General features: G+C 40.6%; 1 protein-coding gene across 1 annotated transcript in view; it reads left to right on the top strand.

Annotated features, from left to right (window-relative positions):
- Positions 1-18829, top strand: part of SMG7 (SMG7 nonsense mediated mRNA decay factor) — a 52339-nt gene that overhangs the window by 27758 nt on the left and 5752 nt on the right. The window contains exons 5-17 of the mRNA XM_082484205.1: positions 186-357; positions 1221-1292; positions 2004-2154; positions 2493-2628; positions 4674-4836; positions 5664-5820; positions 8772-8842; positions 9175-9235; positions 9896-10015; positions 10494-10929; positions 14644-14788; positions 15989-16377; positions 17119-17484. Of these exons, the coding sequence (XP_082340331.1) occupies positions 186-357; positions 1221-1292; positions 2004-2154; positions 2493-2628; positions 4674-4836; positions 5664-5820; positions 8772-8842; positions 9175-9235; positions 9896-10015; positions 10494-10929; positions 14644-14788; positions 15989-16377; positions 17119-17484 (2439 nt within the window). The remainder of the gene's footprint in view (positions 1-185; positions 358-1220; positions 1293-2003; positions 2155-2492; positions 2629-4673; positions 4837-5663; positions 5821-8771; positions 8843-9174; positions 9236-9895; positions 10016-10493; positions 10930-14643; positions 14789-15988; positions 16378-17118; positions 17485-18829) is intronic.

The raw sequence follows: 18829 nt of genomic DNA, 5'->3' as shown, positions 1-18829 counted from the left end.
TGTGGAGCTCAGTGACTTCCATATGGAGAATGTAATTTAAAGCCTCACTTTCAGTAACCTAGGCTTGTTCACTTCCAGTATGTTTAGCTAATCTGTTCCTCTTGAGTGGTGCTCAGGACACTGTTGTTTCACTACTTTTCTGATTATTATCTTTATCTGCTACTAAACTAGACCTGTTTTTCTAGTTATTACAGGAATTGTGCACAGTTTTTAATGTAGACTTGCCGTGTCGTGTAAAGTCTTCCCAGCTGGGAATCATTAGCAATAAACAGACGCACACCAGCGCCATAGTGAAGCCGCAATCTAGCTCCTGCTCTTACATCTGCCAGCACTGCCTTGTCCACCTTGGAGATATTGGTGAGTTCCTGAAGGTAAAAGAGGTGGGACATTTGAGTCCTACCTGTGTTCTGCCTTCACAAAGAGGGATCTGTACGTACCCTGGGCAACTACTAGGCCAAGTGTGCTCCAAATTAGTAGCTAGTAGCTGATTGTATGTTTGGTGGTTGCTGCAGGGGGAAAGGTCTGGAAAGCAATGTTGTTAGACTTTTATAACGTGTGTTACACATTAACACATGGAGACAGTTAATCACTAGCTTTCTAGTGATTTGCTAGAATCTGTCCTAGCATGCTAATCATGTTATAGCTTGTAGGCATAGCGAAATGTTGAAACTTGTAACTATTACAAAAGCTTGTTGCAGCAGGCCAGCATACTTCTCCATTTCAGAACATTACTTTAGAATCCTGTACACAAAGACAACAGTTAGAAGTCCAGCCATTCATAAACAAGGTTTCTTTTTTACATTTAAGTTCAACAGGTTATTTCTTTGTTGATTAGAGCAGAACTGTGTGTTGCAGAAAGTTCTCTATTCACAAGAATCTGCAATTGCTTTTCTAAGAACCTAAAAGTACATCTAGTTGCTGATTGCGCAAAGAAGTATGAAAAACTTCTAGGTGTCTGGATGTGATGCTGTTGGCACAACATCTTTTCTAAATAAGAACTGGTAAGCTGTGACAATAGGATCTGAGTTAAAACAACCACCTTAAAATTCAACATTTTGAATCTTCGTGCTGCTTGGCGTAATGGTATGTTCTGATGCATATTTCTAAAATAATAGTAAAATACTCTTCAGGTAAACTGCATTGTATTAAAGTATGTGCAGGAGAGTTGTTTGTTTTTTTTTTTTTTTTCTCAGCTTGTTCTTTTGTTGTTGTTTTCATAGCTCGCTATAGGAATCAGACCAGCCAGGCAGAGTCTTACTACAGACACGCAGCTCAGCTTGTCCCTTCTAATGGTGAGTCTGGGATACCTTTTAGCTTCATAATTCCAAAGTAAGATTTGGGGTATTGCTTTTCTTGTGTGGGAGTTGGAAACTTGGGATTTTATATAAACCTTCCTCCCCAAATACACAAAACAATCATGCAACAAAGCCTGACACATTGGTAGATCGTTTAGATAATAGCTGTTTGCCTGATCTGTGTCCCTCATCTCCTTTTTGTGAAGATTTAAAAAAAAAAAAAAGTTAATGGTTAATGCACAGCTTCACTCCAAGGCTTCACTACTGCTATATTATGCATACTGTATTACATTCGTATGTTGTAAAGTACAATTAATGAAAACTTGCCTACCAGCGGCATTTTTTCTTTTATTGCTTGTTCATATGCCAGTTTGTAAAGTTTAGTAGCTAAAATTGGACTTTTCAAGTTTCTTACGCAAGTTAAGAGCTTCTTTAGTTCCTTATACCATGTTTGTTGTCCAGTTCTAAAGCATGTGTTTAAAAAGAAAAAGCAAACCGACAACTCAACAAACAAGGAAAAAATGTACTGCAAGTTTGGAAGTCTTTTCGAGTGGTACTGATATGAGGCTGGAGTAACAGGGTCAGTAGACAAAGCTGAACCTTGTATGCTGAAAATGTTAGGACTTAGTGCTCCCATTTAAGGTGACCATACTTAGGCTGAAATCTAGCACACTTCAGTCCATGACAACTTGTCTTTTTCTCCCTTAGGTCAGCCTTATAATCAGTTGGCTATCCTAGCTTCCTCCAAAGGAGACCACTTGACCACAATTTTCTACTACTGCAGAAGCATTGCTGTGAAGTTTCCTTTCCCAGCTGCCTCCACTAACTTACAAAAAGCACTTTCTAAAGCACTGGAAAGGTAAGACAAAGCATAATGTATTTCTGCTGAGGTAAGAGGACACTTCTTCCAAGTGTACCTCCCTTGCCAAAAGTTATTCATATTTGATAGTAGACACAGAAGATCCTTGACTTCCGTCCATTCAGAGCATCCTTACACATGTATGGAATAGTTTGTGTCTGGGATGCTCCTGGGTGTGAATAGTGAATGCAGGAAATAAGCATATTGTGCCAACGTGAAAAAGTAGCTTTGCATGGACATTCCTCCTTCCTTGAACTTCACAGAAAAAGTATGTAATGTTATGCGCAGCTGTGTCCAATTCCAAAGACTGAAGTCTGGTATTTCTGTTCTGAATGTAGTCGTGATGAGGTGAAGACTCGATGGAGCGTGTCTGACTTCATCAAGGCATTTATTAAATTCCATGGCCATGTGTACCTGAGTAAGAGCTTGGAGAAGCTGAGCCCTCTTCGAGAAAAGCTGGAAGAACAGTTCAAGGTTAGTTCTAACACCATATTAATTAGTGTATTGAGGAGAGTATTTTTAGCAGCTGAGTTCTGAAATTACAGTCTAATAATAACTTTTTCACATGCTAAAATACAGGAAGCTCAAGTAGTCAGTTATGGAAGGTTTGCATCGCAGCGAACACTGGATAGTTCTGTTGACTTCTGCAAGTAGTAGGGATTTTTTCCCATTTGACATGTGGTGTGTTATTGGTGGGGATACAGGAGAAATCAATGACTGCAGTTGATTCTCTGCTCTTTAACCTGGATTATTCTTGGGTACCTGTGAAAAGCACTTGATTCTTCTGGGAAGTCCTGACTCAGTTGCCTGAGAGCTTCATTTTTGGATGGTGTTCATTCACTCCCACTGGTTATTAAGGCTGCTTTTAGTCTTCCTCAGACAACTTGCCTCTCCTGTCAGTGGTTTGCCTTTAAAAACAGTGTTCCAGTACAACCTTAATTTGTGCATAGACTAGAACTATTCAGAAGATGTTTCCTCTGGAAAATCCAGAAGTACCTGTTAATTATGTAGCCAGCTTGTTAAGTTGGACAATATAGCAAAGATTGAAACAAAGAGAATTTTGTAAGTTATTTATACAAGGTAGTAAAATCTCAGAGGAGATCGTATTAACTGTTAGGTGCCTTTTGGAAACTGCTCTGCTTCAGCATCTTTGTGGAAAATGTAGTATGGATATGTTCAACAGAGCAGTTAATGCTTTTCTAAATTAAAAAAGGGAAGGTGGTCTTACCAATATAAGGAATTACAAATGTTCTTTACAGTGTCTTTTTGCATTTTTGCATTGAATTGGGCTACTACAACTAGGTCCAAACTGTCTTTAATATAAACTTTAAAAAGGTAAAACTTGTTGTGAATTGTATTAGCTTTGAATGTGAACTGCTTGAACGCTGTTTCAAAATTAAATAATTATATCTCTATTTTTGTGTGTGATGTTAAGTGTTGAACAAGTACTGCTTTTTCCATAATGCTTATAATCAATAATAATGAGTATTGCTCAGGTGTGTGGAACAGTCTTATTTTTCTGAGCTGATCCAGAGTCTTAAGAGAGCTAATTGAGCTCCTCTTTGTTGCTTAGATTACTTTTTTGTTTCTATTACATGACATAAGGCTTAATTTACTAGAGAGCAACTCTTCTCATTTAAATGGGTTGAATGTGGATGTGAAATTGGCTATATGGTGGGTAATCACTTTAACTGTGTGGCTTATTCTGTGTCTGAGTTTGGAGTGTTCAGCCAGGCCAATGGTTCTGCTGTTGACAGCTCTGCTGGTTTGAGTTGCCGACTGTAGAGTGCTTCATGCCCTTAGCTAAAAATCAAGGTTGAACATGGAACTCAAACCTTTTCCTGATGCTGGTTAATTCACTAGCCTTCCCTGACTGTTGTGTCTGAAGATAAGTTGGTTGTGGTTTAGGCTATCTCCTTTTTTCACAGTGCTCAAAAAAAGCATTAAAGTTGTTTTACCTCTTCTGAGAAAGGTGTCTTTTACAGCATAGTTACTGAAATGCATTTGTAAATAGCTCGTGCTATTTTAGTCCACCATGGCATTTCATGACCCATGAAGTCAGATGTGGAATTAGTCTTTAATACATAACCACACAGTAGTTAAATTTTCCTGGGGTATTTTTTTAAAATGTCACCTTCTTCATGCTGTTTCTTTGAAAGACTTAGAAATACAGGGGATATTCATCTCTCTGTAATTTTTGCAGTTGCATTGCAATGCTGTCATCGTACATTCAAGTCACACTTGCACGCAAAGAGCACCATATCCAAGGGAGTGTTGATTTGTTGTGCCTATGAGTTGCTGTATGAGCAAAAACCTTGGGCTTAACAGCGGGCATCTGCCCATGTCCTCCTGGGAAGCCCTGTGCTGCCCTAATAGGGATGACCTGAAAATAAAATCTAGAATGAATGTTGCCTTAAGGGCAGAAGCATTAGTCACGCAGTGAAGTAGCAAGTACTAATCCTTTCAAGTGTGTGCTTTACCATATGAAAATACATACATTCTACATGTCTTTGTTGCAGAGGCTGTTATTCCAAAAGGCCTTCAATTCTCAACAGTTAGTACATATTACTGTTATCAATCTGTTTCAATTACATCACCTGCGAGACTTCAGCAATGAAACAGAGCAGCACAGCTACAGCCAGGATGAGCAGCTCTGCTGGACACAGTTACTGGCTCTCTTCAGTGAGTATGAAAATTATTTTTTTTTTTTAATTTCTCTTTCATTTTTATGTAGAATCCATTAGTAACTTGCTGTCAGCAACTAGTTTAATGGTTGTGTGAGATAAGTGATCAGAAAAGGGACATTATGGGAGAAAGTTAAGAGAGGAGATGGTTGCACAGGATTGTTTATGTCTAGCAGTGCTGACTAACGCTGGATTTATGTGCCCTGGACTTACTCTGTTTGAAGCCTTTCAGTACTCTGCATCTGGCCCATGATCAGCTTGGCCTTGTTTGTAAACACCTAAATTTATGAATAGCTGAATTTCTCCAGATCTCAGCCTGGAGTTGATTCTGAAAGCACATGGTTACACTGGTGAGGTTACTGTTTTTTAGCTTTGTGCCCTGATGGGTCTGAGCTGGGTGCCTGCCTGCAGAGCTAGCTGCAGTGGATGCTTGTGCCAGCTGACTTGGGAAAGTAGATAAAATGCAGATAGATAGTGGAGTTGATCATTTCTCATAAATGAATTAATATTTTTGTAATGGGCTTGTCTCACTGGATTCTGTTAACTTACCAAAATGATTTGCCATTACACTTAAAAAGGGAGAGGAGGGGTAAAGACACCAAGATTCTGCTTCATGGTAGAAAACTATTGGAAAAAAAGATGGTTTGATCTGCTGGTGGATTTTTTAACATTAAGTAATTGCGTTGCTTTGTTCTAAAGAACTAGCTCTTAAAAATTGGGTTTTATGGGTAGTATGTGTTTGATTAGGTTATTTGGTCAAATTTAAAGTGTCATTCCTGCATTGGTTTTTTGTTTTGTTTTTTTTTTTTCCTGCTCTGTTTCTAGTGTCCTTTCTTGGAGTTCTGTGCAAGTGTCCTTTACAAAATGACTACCAGGAGGACTCTGGGGCTGCATATCCTCTTCCAGCTGTGAAGGTTTCAATGGACTGGCTGAAACTTAGGCCCAGTGTTTTCCAGGAGGCAGTGGTTGATGAAAGACGGTAGTGAGTGTTAATCTTTCTCTTGATACATTTAATTGCATGAAGTAATAGTAACTGACAATATACAAATTAGTAATGGGAAAAGTGATCATATAACTCATTACTGCAGACATCAAAATGATAGAGACTGTATGTGCTTCAAGTTCAAAAAACCATGAAACTTGTGGGCTATATGAGCAAATTCACTGTTTTAATTTGCTTTAGTTTTGCACGTAACTTTTTTCTTTTAATATCAGACGAATCTACTGTATAATGCCTGGCCTGAGCATAACTACTGAGTATAACCTTAGCCTATTGTAATGATTTCTCAGATCTGTTGAGGTAGGAGGCAGGAGAATATTTGCCTTGATTTCATACATTAAGCCATCTCTTGTGCAGTGCTGGAATCCAGTTTTCCTGGCTTATCATCCAGGAATTAAATTTAATTTAGTAGAGGTGGTCTTTAAATGTCGGCACGGGCATTACCGTTCTGGACTGTTGCTCTGATTTTTCACTTCTTGCTCTAATCTCATAAATTTAGGCTTAAATAATTCAAAACTCGCCAAATTTTTCATAGCCTGTTAACTTTTCATGAATTATACCAATTCAATAAAATGTTTCTGACCCGTCAGATCTTTCTTCAGATCCGAGTGACTGTTACTGACACAGTTTGTTGAGTATTTTTCCAAGAATGGCCACTATAAGGAAAACAGTGTGAAAACAGCTTGCTTAGCTGATCTTGTGTGATGTGCCACAGTGGTTTCAGCTCTCTCTTGGTAGTGTGTGCTGTAAGATGATATTCTAGCCAAGGCTTGCATTTTCTGTACATCAATGTATGGGAAGCAGGGGACCATATAACCTGGGTTTGCTAAATAAGTAGTAAGACTCGCTCAAATGTGTGCAAAACTTAAAGCCCTGTAGCTTTGAGAACTTCAATTACAGAGTTCCTGAAGGCAAGATTAAGGAAAATAAGAGTTCACGTTGTTTTGAGACAGTAATATGTATTTCTGTATGCATGTTCTGAAGGAAGACTTTATACCAGTATTTTAATAGGGAAGATACTACTTGATATAAAGTAGTCCTTGCAGAGAGGAGATGGAGGCAGTACTGTATGGAGTATCAAAATGAATCTTCAGGTGTGAATGTATATTTTGAGTTAGCCACATTAGGTCCTTTTGACCATAAAGCATTCAGGTTCTCTTTAAAGTACATGCCTGATTGTTAAATCTGTGGTGTGATAACATGATGTTTTCAGGTACTCATAGAAAGGAGTTGTGAAGTGGGCAGCAAACAGCTGTAAATTGCACAGGTGAACTTGAAATGAAAGCTATGTATCGCTAAGATTTGTCAAAATTGACATTAGTAGCCATTACATTTGTTGTCTCTAAAAAGTCAAGATGACTGTCCACCCTCCCAATTATTTGTAAGATGAGTTTTCTTTTTATTTCTATTGGAAGATCCTAATGAAAGTCATTCTTTGTGGACTACAGGGACACATCCACATACACACCTTTATTGGCCTCTGTTTGATAAACTGATGTCTGTTTTATATTGAAAAAATCTTCCTTACTCTGAATTCATACTTAATTGTGCTCTTGGTTCAAGAAGTAATTCTTATTCCTTTTTAAAATATCAGTTGTTCCCACTCTATCCACAGGAAAATGGTAAGCATAACGAATCCTACCCCAAACTGAACAAGCATTCAAAATAGGAAGGAAATGTGTTTACCTAGGAAAGTAGATTAATATGAAGGCAAGAACTGAGCACAGAAATTACTATATCAATACTACTGTGTGTTCTTTGGAAGTGAGTTTTCCAAACATGCCCTGTGGAAGCCACATGAGGTCTGGGTTTTTACATGTGGCACTACATCACTCTTCAGAGATTTCTTATTATAAAATCTCATTATTTCAAGTGTTGTATGGGAAAATTACAGTTTACTGTAGGTAGCAACAGACTTGCACTCTCCCTTTTTTCCTCCTGGTCCTTGTCAGTCATGGGAAGAAGCTTAGTTTAGTGTAGAGTATAAGCATAAACATAATGTTTCCAGTCCCTGCGGCAGTGCAGGAAAGTGGCTGACCTCAGGCTTCTGAGTGCACATTTCGTTCTGCAATCCAGGTGCTGGATGACAGCTGAAAGCCTTGCTGAGTGAGGACAGAGATTCATTTCACTAACACGAAGCACAGTGGGCACTTTAAAATAGTTTGCCTGTTGCCTCCAAGGACTTCGTGCCCATCACTGAAGTAGAAGCAAGGATGCTTAGACTTTGGGTTGGAGCTTTTAAAAAATAGGAGAAAGCAGACTGTTGGTGGCGGTTAAATATTAACCACCAATGTATGCAGTGATCGTTGCAATTTTTAAACTAATTGCTCCAGGGCCTTTGTCAAGAATTTCCAGTTGTAGTTTGTACTGATATTGCCAGTGCAAGGCAGGGAGACTGCCAGGTAACCTCTAGTTTAATGGTCTTACTCAGTGCAACCCTTACTTAGACCTTCTTGGTAACTGTTTCAGTGCTACAGTACGGTGTTAATGTTCACAGAACAGAAGTACGTCTGCACAGCGGTATCTTGATAAATTGTTTTGCTTCCCAACTGATTAATCTACCATCTTTGAGAGCAGTCAGCTTTGGACTGGAAAACATGAATTGCGAACAGGTGCTCTGAACATTTGCTCATGTGATAAGTTTGTCTAGTTAAATTCATAGCAGGCTTTCTGACTTGCTGGATAACGAACACTGTGCTGCGAGAACCTGGCTTCCCTGTTAACTTTAGATTGGCTTTTAAAAATACTATTTTTTTTTTCTTTCAAGAAAGTGGTCTTTTCCCTGACACTTGAGAGAAACTTTACTTTTTCTTGAGAATCAGAGGATTAATGGAAGCTGTGATTGTGTAATAGAGTTCAATGTTTTCTTGGTAAGGTGAATAGATTCCATGTTCTGTAGTTATCACTTAGTTTGTCTGTTTTCTGATTTGTAGCATATGGCCCTGGCTGATTTCTCTTCTAAACAGCTTCCAGCCTCATGAAGAAGATCTATCCAATAATAATGGTAAGGATGCTTCTTGTCTGTGCTGTAAGGAACTGGGAACATGGTGCTTTTTCTGACACTGTGGGGAATTGTAGTTGAAGAGCAAATAGGGAACAAGTTGTCTTCTAGTATTAGTGCATATGAATACTTTGCAAATACTGCTTCCTCATGCTGAGTAGACTTTGCTCTACTTTATCATTCCCGAGCTCCTCAGATTGCAGGGTGGACTGGTACAATTGAGCATGTTAATAAACAGCTTTACTATGTATAGCAACCTTGCTGAGGTATCTACTTAAGATACTGTACTTAATGCATTCGTGCTTTCCTTATGCTGTTTACCATCTATTCAACAGCAACCCCCCTTCCAGAAGAATTTGAATTGCAAGGATTCTTGGCTCTGAGGCCCTCGTTCAGGTGGGTGACAGCTGAAGAAACTGCTCTTGCTGATGTCACTACTTTGATAGACGTTGACCTGTTCTGTACAATATCTTATTTATGAGTACTTACTAACACATGGATTGATGTAGGTATCTTTGCAGAAGAACTGGCAGTGCAGGACTTGAGTCTCCTTCAGTAAAAGTCTGGGGAAAGTAATAAGGTTGTAATATTGCTTATGACTTTTTTTGGTTTTCTTCTGTAAACTGAAAGTAAAAATGAAATAGTGAGGAAAGGAATACTTTTACATGAGAAGTGTTTGATGTAGTTTTACTGTGCTGTTTTTTATACTGGTTTTTACTGTGTCCCTGTACCTGACATCATGCACAAATGTTGACAATATTAGATGCATTCACTCAACTACTATTTCTGTGATTTTTTTTTTTTTGTTATTACACAGATGAGCTTTTGTCTTTTTGTTCAAAAAAAAAAAAAGGCATCTCTTTAATGTAGGTGTATCTTGGCAGAAGAGAATTGCATCTGTAAATCAGACGTCCATAACTGTTGTGTGTTGAATAGGATCTGGTGAAATTTCACAGCTTATAATAGAGTAATGCTGATCCAGTTGTGTCTCTAAAGAAATATGCTGCTGCAGAGGCTGTCTAATTAATATCATCCCCTCTTCTATGTCGATACTAGGAACTTGGATTTTTCCAAAGGCCACCAGGCAATTACAGGAGATAAGGAAGGGCAACAACGTCGGATACGGCAACAACGTCTGATTTTCACAGGCAAATGGATTGCAGACAACCAGCCGAGGTAATTGCAAGTAGCATCTGTGCATTTCAGTTGCTGCTGTAAGATTAGGTAACGCAGGTGCCACAGCTGAGCTTTATTTTTCTCACTATTTGACACAACAATTAGCTATAATGTGAATGCAAGATGCTGACAGCACTGATAACATGTTCTGTGGGACAGCATGCCATTGCTTCATAGGCAAATTATGATAGGGAGTGTATTTCGAGTAAAGCATCATGTTTGATGAGTCTGTTTTAGTGATACTGCAGCACAGCGAAGTAGAAATAGTATTTGAAGTGGTAACAAGAGTATTAGCATGTGAGTGTACGCCATGCTAGAGAATGACCTTAGCTGGGATATGTGATGTGACATCATCTTGTTGCTGGGGTGAAGAGATGCATGGTGCATAGGCTGACTTCCTGCATTTATAATGTGGGGAAGTGTGTTACCCTGAAAAACTATTCCTACTTGGTTTTCAATTTCTTTCTGTCTTTTTCAGGTTGATTCAGTGTGAAAATGAAGTAGGAAAGCTGTTGTTTTTGACAGAAATCCCAGAATTATTGCTAGAGGACCCTAGTGAAGCCAAAGAGAGTCTCGCCTTGCAGGAAGCATCCATTGCAGAGCCACTGTCTACAGATGGGAGCCCTGGACTCAAATCAGTTCTGTCCTCAGGCAGAAGCCTGAACAACAACTGTGATGCAGGAGAAAAACCAATGGTCACGTTCAAAGAGAACATCAAGCCACGGGAAATTAACAGAGAGCAAGGGCGAATTTATCCCCCTAAAGATGTAGGTAGGGAAAGACGGGACTATAGCAAAGGAATAATAGCCAATAAGAATGATGGAAAGAAGGATAACAATAAAAGAAAGAACGAGACCAAGAAATGCGGCTTGGATAAGATGCAGGAAGCAGGAAAGCAGAATGTGGCAGTTCAGGTAAGCCTTTAGATCAAAGGGATACTGCATCTTGGGCAGTACAATGCTTGTGTCAGGTCTGTTGCTGCTTGTATAGACTACAGTAGAGTCGAGGTCTCACTGTGGGCCCTGCAGGTACAGTTAATGCACACATAAAATAGAAACACATCTATCTCAAAGACCAGGTATTTTTGATGTTTGGGTCTCTGCCCTTTTCCTTGGTGCTGTCTGAATTTGTTGGGGGAGGGGGGGGGGGGGGCGGAATAAGGCAGGGGGCAACAAAAGGTTAACTACCTTAAAAAACAGACTTCTACCTGTTGTTCCACAAATTATTCAGGCTACCAAGGCAGTTTGTGTAGCCAGGTATTAGTCGTGCTCTTGGTCTGTTGTGAAGGAACTGGGTACTCTGCATTTTGGTTCAGTTGACTTGTGCCCATTCAATAAATTAAACACATCACAAAAGCACCCAGTTGTTTATGTGGAGTAAGATCCTCTGTACTGTCCGTGCAGTCAGGTGGTCCTCTGTGGAAATAAGGAAAGCCACACTGCACTTAAAATGTAATTCAGTGCTCAGGCACTTGCTCAAAATTGTTGGTTTTCATATCAGCTGCTCTTTTCTCAGTCATGTTTTTGAGGTATGTTCTTTTCCCCTATTTCTGTGAGCATTATGCTACATGCTGACCTTGTAAGTAGACAGTGAATTTACTGGTTGGACTTCCATTGAGTTGTAGTAAATAAGGGTGTAGAGTTTCAGGGTTGATCTGATCTTTACCTGGATAGTTTGGCTGCATCTCAGTCATTCCCTGATGACGTCTGGAGGCATTTAATGATAGTGATGGAGACTATTATTTCCCTAGAGAAACTGTGTCGGTTCTTCACTGTTCTTGCAAGTGGAAATTATTTCCTAATGCATTTCATCTCCCTTGCCTCTGTGCGAGCCTATTACTGCTTCCCAGGACAGGTCTGCAGAAAAACTTGTCTTCCTCTTTGCAACTGCTCTGAAGGCCTGTGTAATTGAGGTCTGGTTCTCCCTAGTCTAGACAAACCAGCTCTTTCAGTCTTTCTAGCTTGTGTTGTTAGGACCCTTGGATCATTCTTCTTGTTCTCCTCCTGATTATTTGCTATTAAACAGCATTGTTGTGAAACGGAAGGTGAACTGGCAGTGTTACTCAGTTGGTTTTGTAGGGGGTTCTACCAAGACTGGTAGAGGGGAATAGTTTACAGAAATTACGTGGCAATTGTTTGTAAGTCACCGAACAAGATTCTGGTATCTGAAAACCAACATAGTAGGTGAGTTAGAGTAGCAGGTTTCTCTTTTATTTGTTGAACACGTCTGGAATGTGGTTGCAGGCCTGAGCAGAACTCCCAAGGTGTTCGTGCCCCTGTCTTGCAAGATAAGGACTTGAGGCTGATTAAACCCACCAGATCTTCTGAGAAGTATGTGTAGATTTTTGAATAGGGAAGGTATTTTAATTTTAACCCAGCTGATTTATCAGAACTTTGCTTGTCTTAGTCTTATGAGATAACAAACCCAGAAAACTTATTTCAAACCCAGCTGTAGCGGAATCTGTTCTGATGTTGTTGGTCACTCTTCATCTTTTGTTGAATAGAAATTAATTTTGACCTTCTAGTTCCATCAGCTGTATCTGTTATGGCAACTACTCCAATTAAATGCCTTTTGTTATAGATAGGTTGGTGGACTTATTTATCCAGACCTACTCCAGAATATGGAGAGTGTTTGTTTCCCCCCACTGAGAAACCAGTGCAGGTTTTGTACCAGTTGGTGGTCTATTAGTGCTCTGCTTTGGCTTTCCTGGAAATTTCAACCTTTATCTCCTTAATAGTTCATTGTCTTCAAAAGCCTAAATGCTACAAATGTTGCAGTTCCTACTTAGCAAAAATGCTCAGAATGTTACAGAAAAGTAATTAGTCTGGGTTCACGGACCAGTGGAAAACTTGCACGCTCAGATAGGATCGTGAAAGTGTAACATAGACTGAATCTCTCCTCTAGGGAAAATAATGTTAGGTGCTGAGGAAGGTTTAATGCAGACTTATTCAAGGTGTAATGTACTCTTAGGAGGCCATTGTGATGAAATGGTACTTCTCTCAAGTGCTGCATAGGAACCCTCAAGACTACTGGGGGAGTAAATGGTAGTATTGACACTTTTCAGGTGAGGTCAAGTAGGAGAGAAGCAACTGGAATTTGTCTGTCTTGATTAATCAATTTTGGTTATTTAGCTTTTAAAAGTTAGTTTTAAAAGTAAATCATGTGGGGGATCTTCTGGAAGCCACCTTTGGAAATGTGTTATAGCAGCTTTGAGTTTGTGATGGACTAGACCTCATGTTTTGAAATCCGATGGCAGGAAGAGTGTCTTTGAATTCTCCACCATTGCAATAAAAGAATGCATAGATCTCATTATGGGTTATAAAAATGTTTGGCTCATTGTGGAGAAAAAAGGGACAGCACAATGTAAGTTGAATATCCAGAATGTGATGAAGGGCGAAGGTGGGCAGTGAATAGATGCGGCATGAGCAGGGGCTGCATCATTCATGGTGCTTAGCATCAGCCAGAACTTTGAAGTGGAGTTCCCTCCTGACTTTTTCTAGTGGGAGATCAAAAATACATTCAGACCTCCCAGTCTTACAATCTACTTTTTTAATTAAAAACCACAAAAAATAAATTATGCTCCCATAATTTCTAAATGGGGAAATTCAGATTTATTTGAAAAAGAACTCAAGAAAGCATTTGAATGCATCTAGCCCTTTACCACTGCATTTTGGCAGAAAAGACCTTGCCCTCTAACTCCTTTCAACTCAGCAGCACTAAATGTTGAAATAAACCCCACACAGTTTTTTGGTTTGTTTGGTTTGGATTTTTTTAATTTGGTGCCCGATAAAACCCCTTTCTTTCAATCACCTTTGAGGCTTGGCGTCAGGTCTGCTCCTGGGCCCTTTCTGTATTGCCCGGGTTCCTTGCTTGCTGTCTTTTTCCTGCCTGCTCCATCTTGCATTCCAGGCAGTTCTGCCGAGCTGAACAGAAAGGGAAAGTAATCTTCCCCTCTGTCTTCCTCTCCAGGAAGACCCAGACCGCAGCAGACTCAGAATCAGGTAAACATTACATTACATTCTTCTCTCTGCCTTTAACTGGTGCAGCTCTTTTAACAGAACATACAGCAGTTAGACAGTAAACTGAAAGAGGTTAAGCACTTCTGATATTTGTCTTGTGTGCACTCAGTCAAAAGAATTTTGTATTATGCAGGAGTTTGTGCGTATACATCACTGTATGGATTAGGCTGAGAGAGTTCCTTAGGAAGAACATAGTAGTGTTTGTTCTTTGAGGTGCTGCAGGTAAGTAGCATGAGTTAGGTTGAGGCAGTGCCCTGGGAGAAGCATAATAGTATCTACACTTTTTGTTTTTAAGGCACTGCAGGTGAGCAGCATAGTAAGTTCTTTGTATGGTTTGAGGATATTATTATGTCCACTTCCCACTGTCTTGCTAGAGAAGGAACCTGTTGCAATCTTCTGGGTAGATATCCTTAGAGTGCTTTTGTGAGGCAAGAAGTGCCTGAGGCCAGTGAGGAGGGAACTGGGTTCCTGTGTTCCAAACCTCTCCCAATTACTTAAGGAAAAGAAAGGAATCTCTCAGACAATCTGGGAGTTCATTTTTTGGCTTGACATGAAGTGGGTGATTACAGGAAAAGTTATCTAATTTCTTTTTACTTTCTTCTGCATTAGGTGAAATCCCAGACGGAGATGAGGAAGACTCCAGTATCTGAAGCCAGGAAAACACCTGTAACTCAGACTCCAAGTCAGGCCAGCAGTTCTCAGTTCATCCCCATTCATCACCCGGGAGCCTTCCCTCCCCTTCCTAGCCGGCCAGGTAATTTGCGTCATTCTTTTGAAGTGTAATTTACTGTTGACTGCAAAGAAAATCCTGTAATAGTGGTTGTTACAGGTAGGAGCTGTTTTAATGCACATACGTTCTCATGTTGAGAATCTTACAAACTAGTAAAGAAGGGGCATAGCAGAACTGAAACGAGGTAAGTAAGATTCCTTTTGCTTTGGAATCAAGGTCTGTCACGAGATCTGCCACCTTCCTTCTTGGTTAGTGGGTGCGAGATCAAGGAACTTCACAGTAGGCTGTTTCTGTAGTTAGTTAAAGCATGACAAAGTGTTCTGCTAGCTGGGGAGGAAGTGTTCTTTTTGCATAGGACTCCATTACAAAAGATCAATCACCCTGCTTTCTTCTTCAAAGCTCGGTTTCTTTTGTAGTGTTGCTCATGTTTCAAGCTGTAATTTGTGCCATCTTATTTGCTGTTGTTGCTGCGTTGCATGTTCCCATTTTGTTGTGGAGTGTTCCTGTTGTACCTTGCTGTCCATGTTTGCTTACAAAATAGCTGGAAGCTGGATATTTCCTGCAGCTGTTACATGTAGTTGCTCAATATAAGCCAGAGATACATCTTCCCTGTCCCAAAGTCAGCAGAAAATCTGGCCTGTGAGACACAAAATTAAAGCTTGCCTTCCAAACATAGCTTTTCAGTGTGAACTACAGGAAATAAATTGATCTTGTGGCTATGAGGATTTGTTTGCTTACTATCTGTCTCTATCTAAATTGATCTTGAGACTGGTGATCCTCTGGGAGGAGGCAGTAGACTTACTGATTGCCTCTGTCCATTGCTTCAGAAGGTTAGTCCCTGAAAATGTGTGTGTTTGAAGGGGTGGAAACTTGGGGTTAAAGCATCAAAACCCCCCGGATGGTGAAAAAGAAAGGTAAGGGGGCAGGAGAGGAGGGAAGGGTGAGGTGGGAGGTGGGAACCTTGCGACTCTCCAAGATTTTGCCCTGGACTGACTTATCAGTGTCTGGAGTATTGCAAGAACACTTGAGAGCAAACTCTGAATCCCCTTGCAGGGGTGAGAAAGGACATTATAGTGCACCTATGCAAATTGTACTTGGTATTTCCTGTCCTCATGGTCTAAACAAGCAAAACAGGAAGAAAAACCCCTGACCACTAAATGTTTTCTCGAAGGAGCAATCTGCTCTGCCAAATTGCATTTAAAAGTACGTTGTTATCTTTTCTAGGGTTTCCACCTCCAACCTATGTTGTCCCCCCTCCTGTGGCTTTCTCCATGAGCACGGGATACACCTTCCCAGGTGGTGTTTCTGTCCCAGGAACCTTCCTCCAGCCCACAGCTCACTCGCCTGCAGGAAACCAGGTGCAAGGTGGGAAACAGTCCCACATTCCTTACAGCCAGCAACGGCCCTCCGGACCAGGGCCAATGACCCAGGGACCTCAGCAAACACCACCTCCTTCCCAGCAACCCCTCTCATCTTTACCAGCTCAGGCAACAGCACAGTCCGCTGGCCAGTTACAGGTCCAAGCTCTGGCCCAGCAACAGCAGCAACAGTCCCCTACAAAAGCTGTCCAGGGCCTGGGGAAGAGCCCACCACACCACTCCGGATTCCAGCAGGTAAACTTGACTAAATGTGATGCGCTAAGCTTAGTTTCAAAATAAATGGCAACATTCAAGATTTATGTTCTTGAATTACCTTTTCAAAACCGTTGTTAAAGACCTTAGCATGGAATTTTGATCTATGAACTTCTGGGCAAATTTGAAAAAGACCTGAAGTTTAGTGAGTATGAATGTATGATTCTGTAACTGAGAGGAAGGTACCTGCTGGAATGAGAAGGTGGTCATCTGGTTTCTGTGTATTTCTGTTTATAGACAAGGTATGAAAGTGGTATTTCTGATCAGGTATTTCTGTCTTAGGCCTTTCTCATTTTCTTGTGTGAGTAATGAAGACTTGAGTCTGAACCTTCACCCGCACGTTCTTTTTGGCTAACTGGGTTGCAGTGTCAGTTCTCTCACAGCTCTTAGTTTTATGCTCACGTTGTGCTGGAGAAATCTCCTTTCTGGCATGTCTGGACTCAATGGTGAGACCCTCCTGGTATTCTGGGCAGCAAACTGCTGGCTCAGTACCTTAGTTAAAGGTGTTTATAAGGTACTGGATTAGAGTAAGGATTATACTTGGCTGTTGGCATAAAGCTTGACTAGGGAGTATTAGAGACTGTGCATTTTCATGAATAACATAGCAAATCATGTGGAAATGCCTATAACTAGCAAGCCAGATTGACAATTTGAATGGAGTTAGGCATTCGGTTAATATTAATTGTTCATACCTGGTGGTGAAATCATGTGTGTCTGCTGCAGTATCCACAGACAGACTCATCAAAGCAGCTCTGGAACCCACCTCAAGTCCAAGGCTCACTGGGAAAGATCATGCCCGTAAAGCAGTCCTATTACCTGCAGACCCAGGACCCTCTAAAATTATTTGAACAGTCATTACAGCCTCCCGTGATGCAACAGCAACCTTTGGAGAAAAAAATGAAGCCTTTCCCAATGGAGCCATATAACCAAAACCCCTCAGAAGTCAAGGTGCCAGAATATTACTGGGACTCTTCTTATGGCATGGCTGACAATAGGGTGATGGCACAGCAGTCTAACATGGACCGCAGGGGAAAACGGCAAGGAGTCTTCCGCCCAGAGCAGGATGCTGTCTCCAGGATGACCTTTGAGGTAAAGATCCATGCTATAAGTGGTGAAAACCAGTGGGGCTCTGATATTCCTGATAACTCTAGGAATTTTCCCGTTTCAGAAACACTCTGTAGCCCTAAGCTGGTCAATGTGAGCTTATTTAGTAGGGAGCAGGATATCAGTAAATGGGATTCCAGCAAACAGTGATGAATTCTCCCTGTTAGTTGGCTGTGTGTGGGATCCGGCTCTTGAAGATTTGGTTTCAAGTAGTCGTTAAGTCTTGTTTAGTGTAGATGTGACATTAATCTCTGCACTGTGTCTGTCAGGTCAAGAAAGAAGCATGGCGGCTGATAGTTTTGGAGAAAATTCTTGTGTGGCAACTGATAAAAACCATTAAAGTCACCCAGATAACTGCAGTTGAATTATTACCCTTTAGATGAACTCTTAACGCCCACATAATATCTTGAGTGTGTTGAACAGCGGAGGCTGCAGTAGTCAGATTGAGATGAAATCGAAGATGGTAGGAGCAGTCTTGTTTTGGATTTTTTTTTTTTCCTGAAAATCCCACCACGCAGTGAGAGAGCTGAACAACTTGCTTAGCTCTTGGTTGCACTACTGGAATACTTTGCTTCTGTTCATGCAGTTGTGCTTTGTGTTGCTATTTATAAAACCTGCAATCTTTGTTATTTATTAACAGTCCTGGAGTTGTCTGTGAGTGCTTTTAGTGATGTTTATAGGGAAACTTAAACAGAGGCCTCTTTAAACCTTTGGTCAGATACATCGCTGTAAATGCACTCAGGATTTTCAGAAGGTCAGCTGAGATCACTTGTCTAATCCTTCAGAGAGAAAAGCCAGACAATATACAGGAGTCTGCCTCTACCCTGGTGTCAGGTTGTGGTTTATAGATGGAGACAAGGTCAAAGCCTTGTTCTTATCCGTAAAAGGGAAACCTTGCCTTGTTGCAAGCACAGTGCAGTATGGACAGAAGGTGTGCCTGTGATGCTTGTGTTTTAAGCATCCCTCACAAAATTCAAGATGTCAAGTTTGACCAGCCCGTTGCAGGGTTTTCTTGTCCAGTGGTCTGGTCAGCTGTACATTATTGTGGCAGCCATTAACAGTGGAAATAAGTCTGTTGGAATTTAAACTCTCAGAAATAGAGGAGGGAAGAAGATGCAAATGCAATTCTACTTGAAACCTAAATTACTCACGGGTCAGCTGTAGAAGAATAACTGTAAGATTTGTGTTCCTTGTCCTTGAATGTGAAAACAGGTTCAGTATTTGGCATGGATTGCAAAGGGATGCACACACTCCACTAACTAAAACTAGCTGCCCATCATTTTGATGACGCAATGCTCCTTCCAGTACATGTTAGACCACATGGTTAGTT

The sequence above is a fragment of the Vanellus vanellus genome (assembly GCF_965231255.1).
Source record: "Vanellus vanellus genome assembly, chromosome: 5".
Lineage (NCBI taxonomy): Eukaryota > Metazoa > Chordata > Aves > Charadriiformes > Charadriidae > Vanellus > Vanellus vanellus.
The sequence above is the reverse complement of the archived record's forward strand: the minus strand, read 5'-3'. Positions and strand labels throughout refer to the sequence as shown.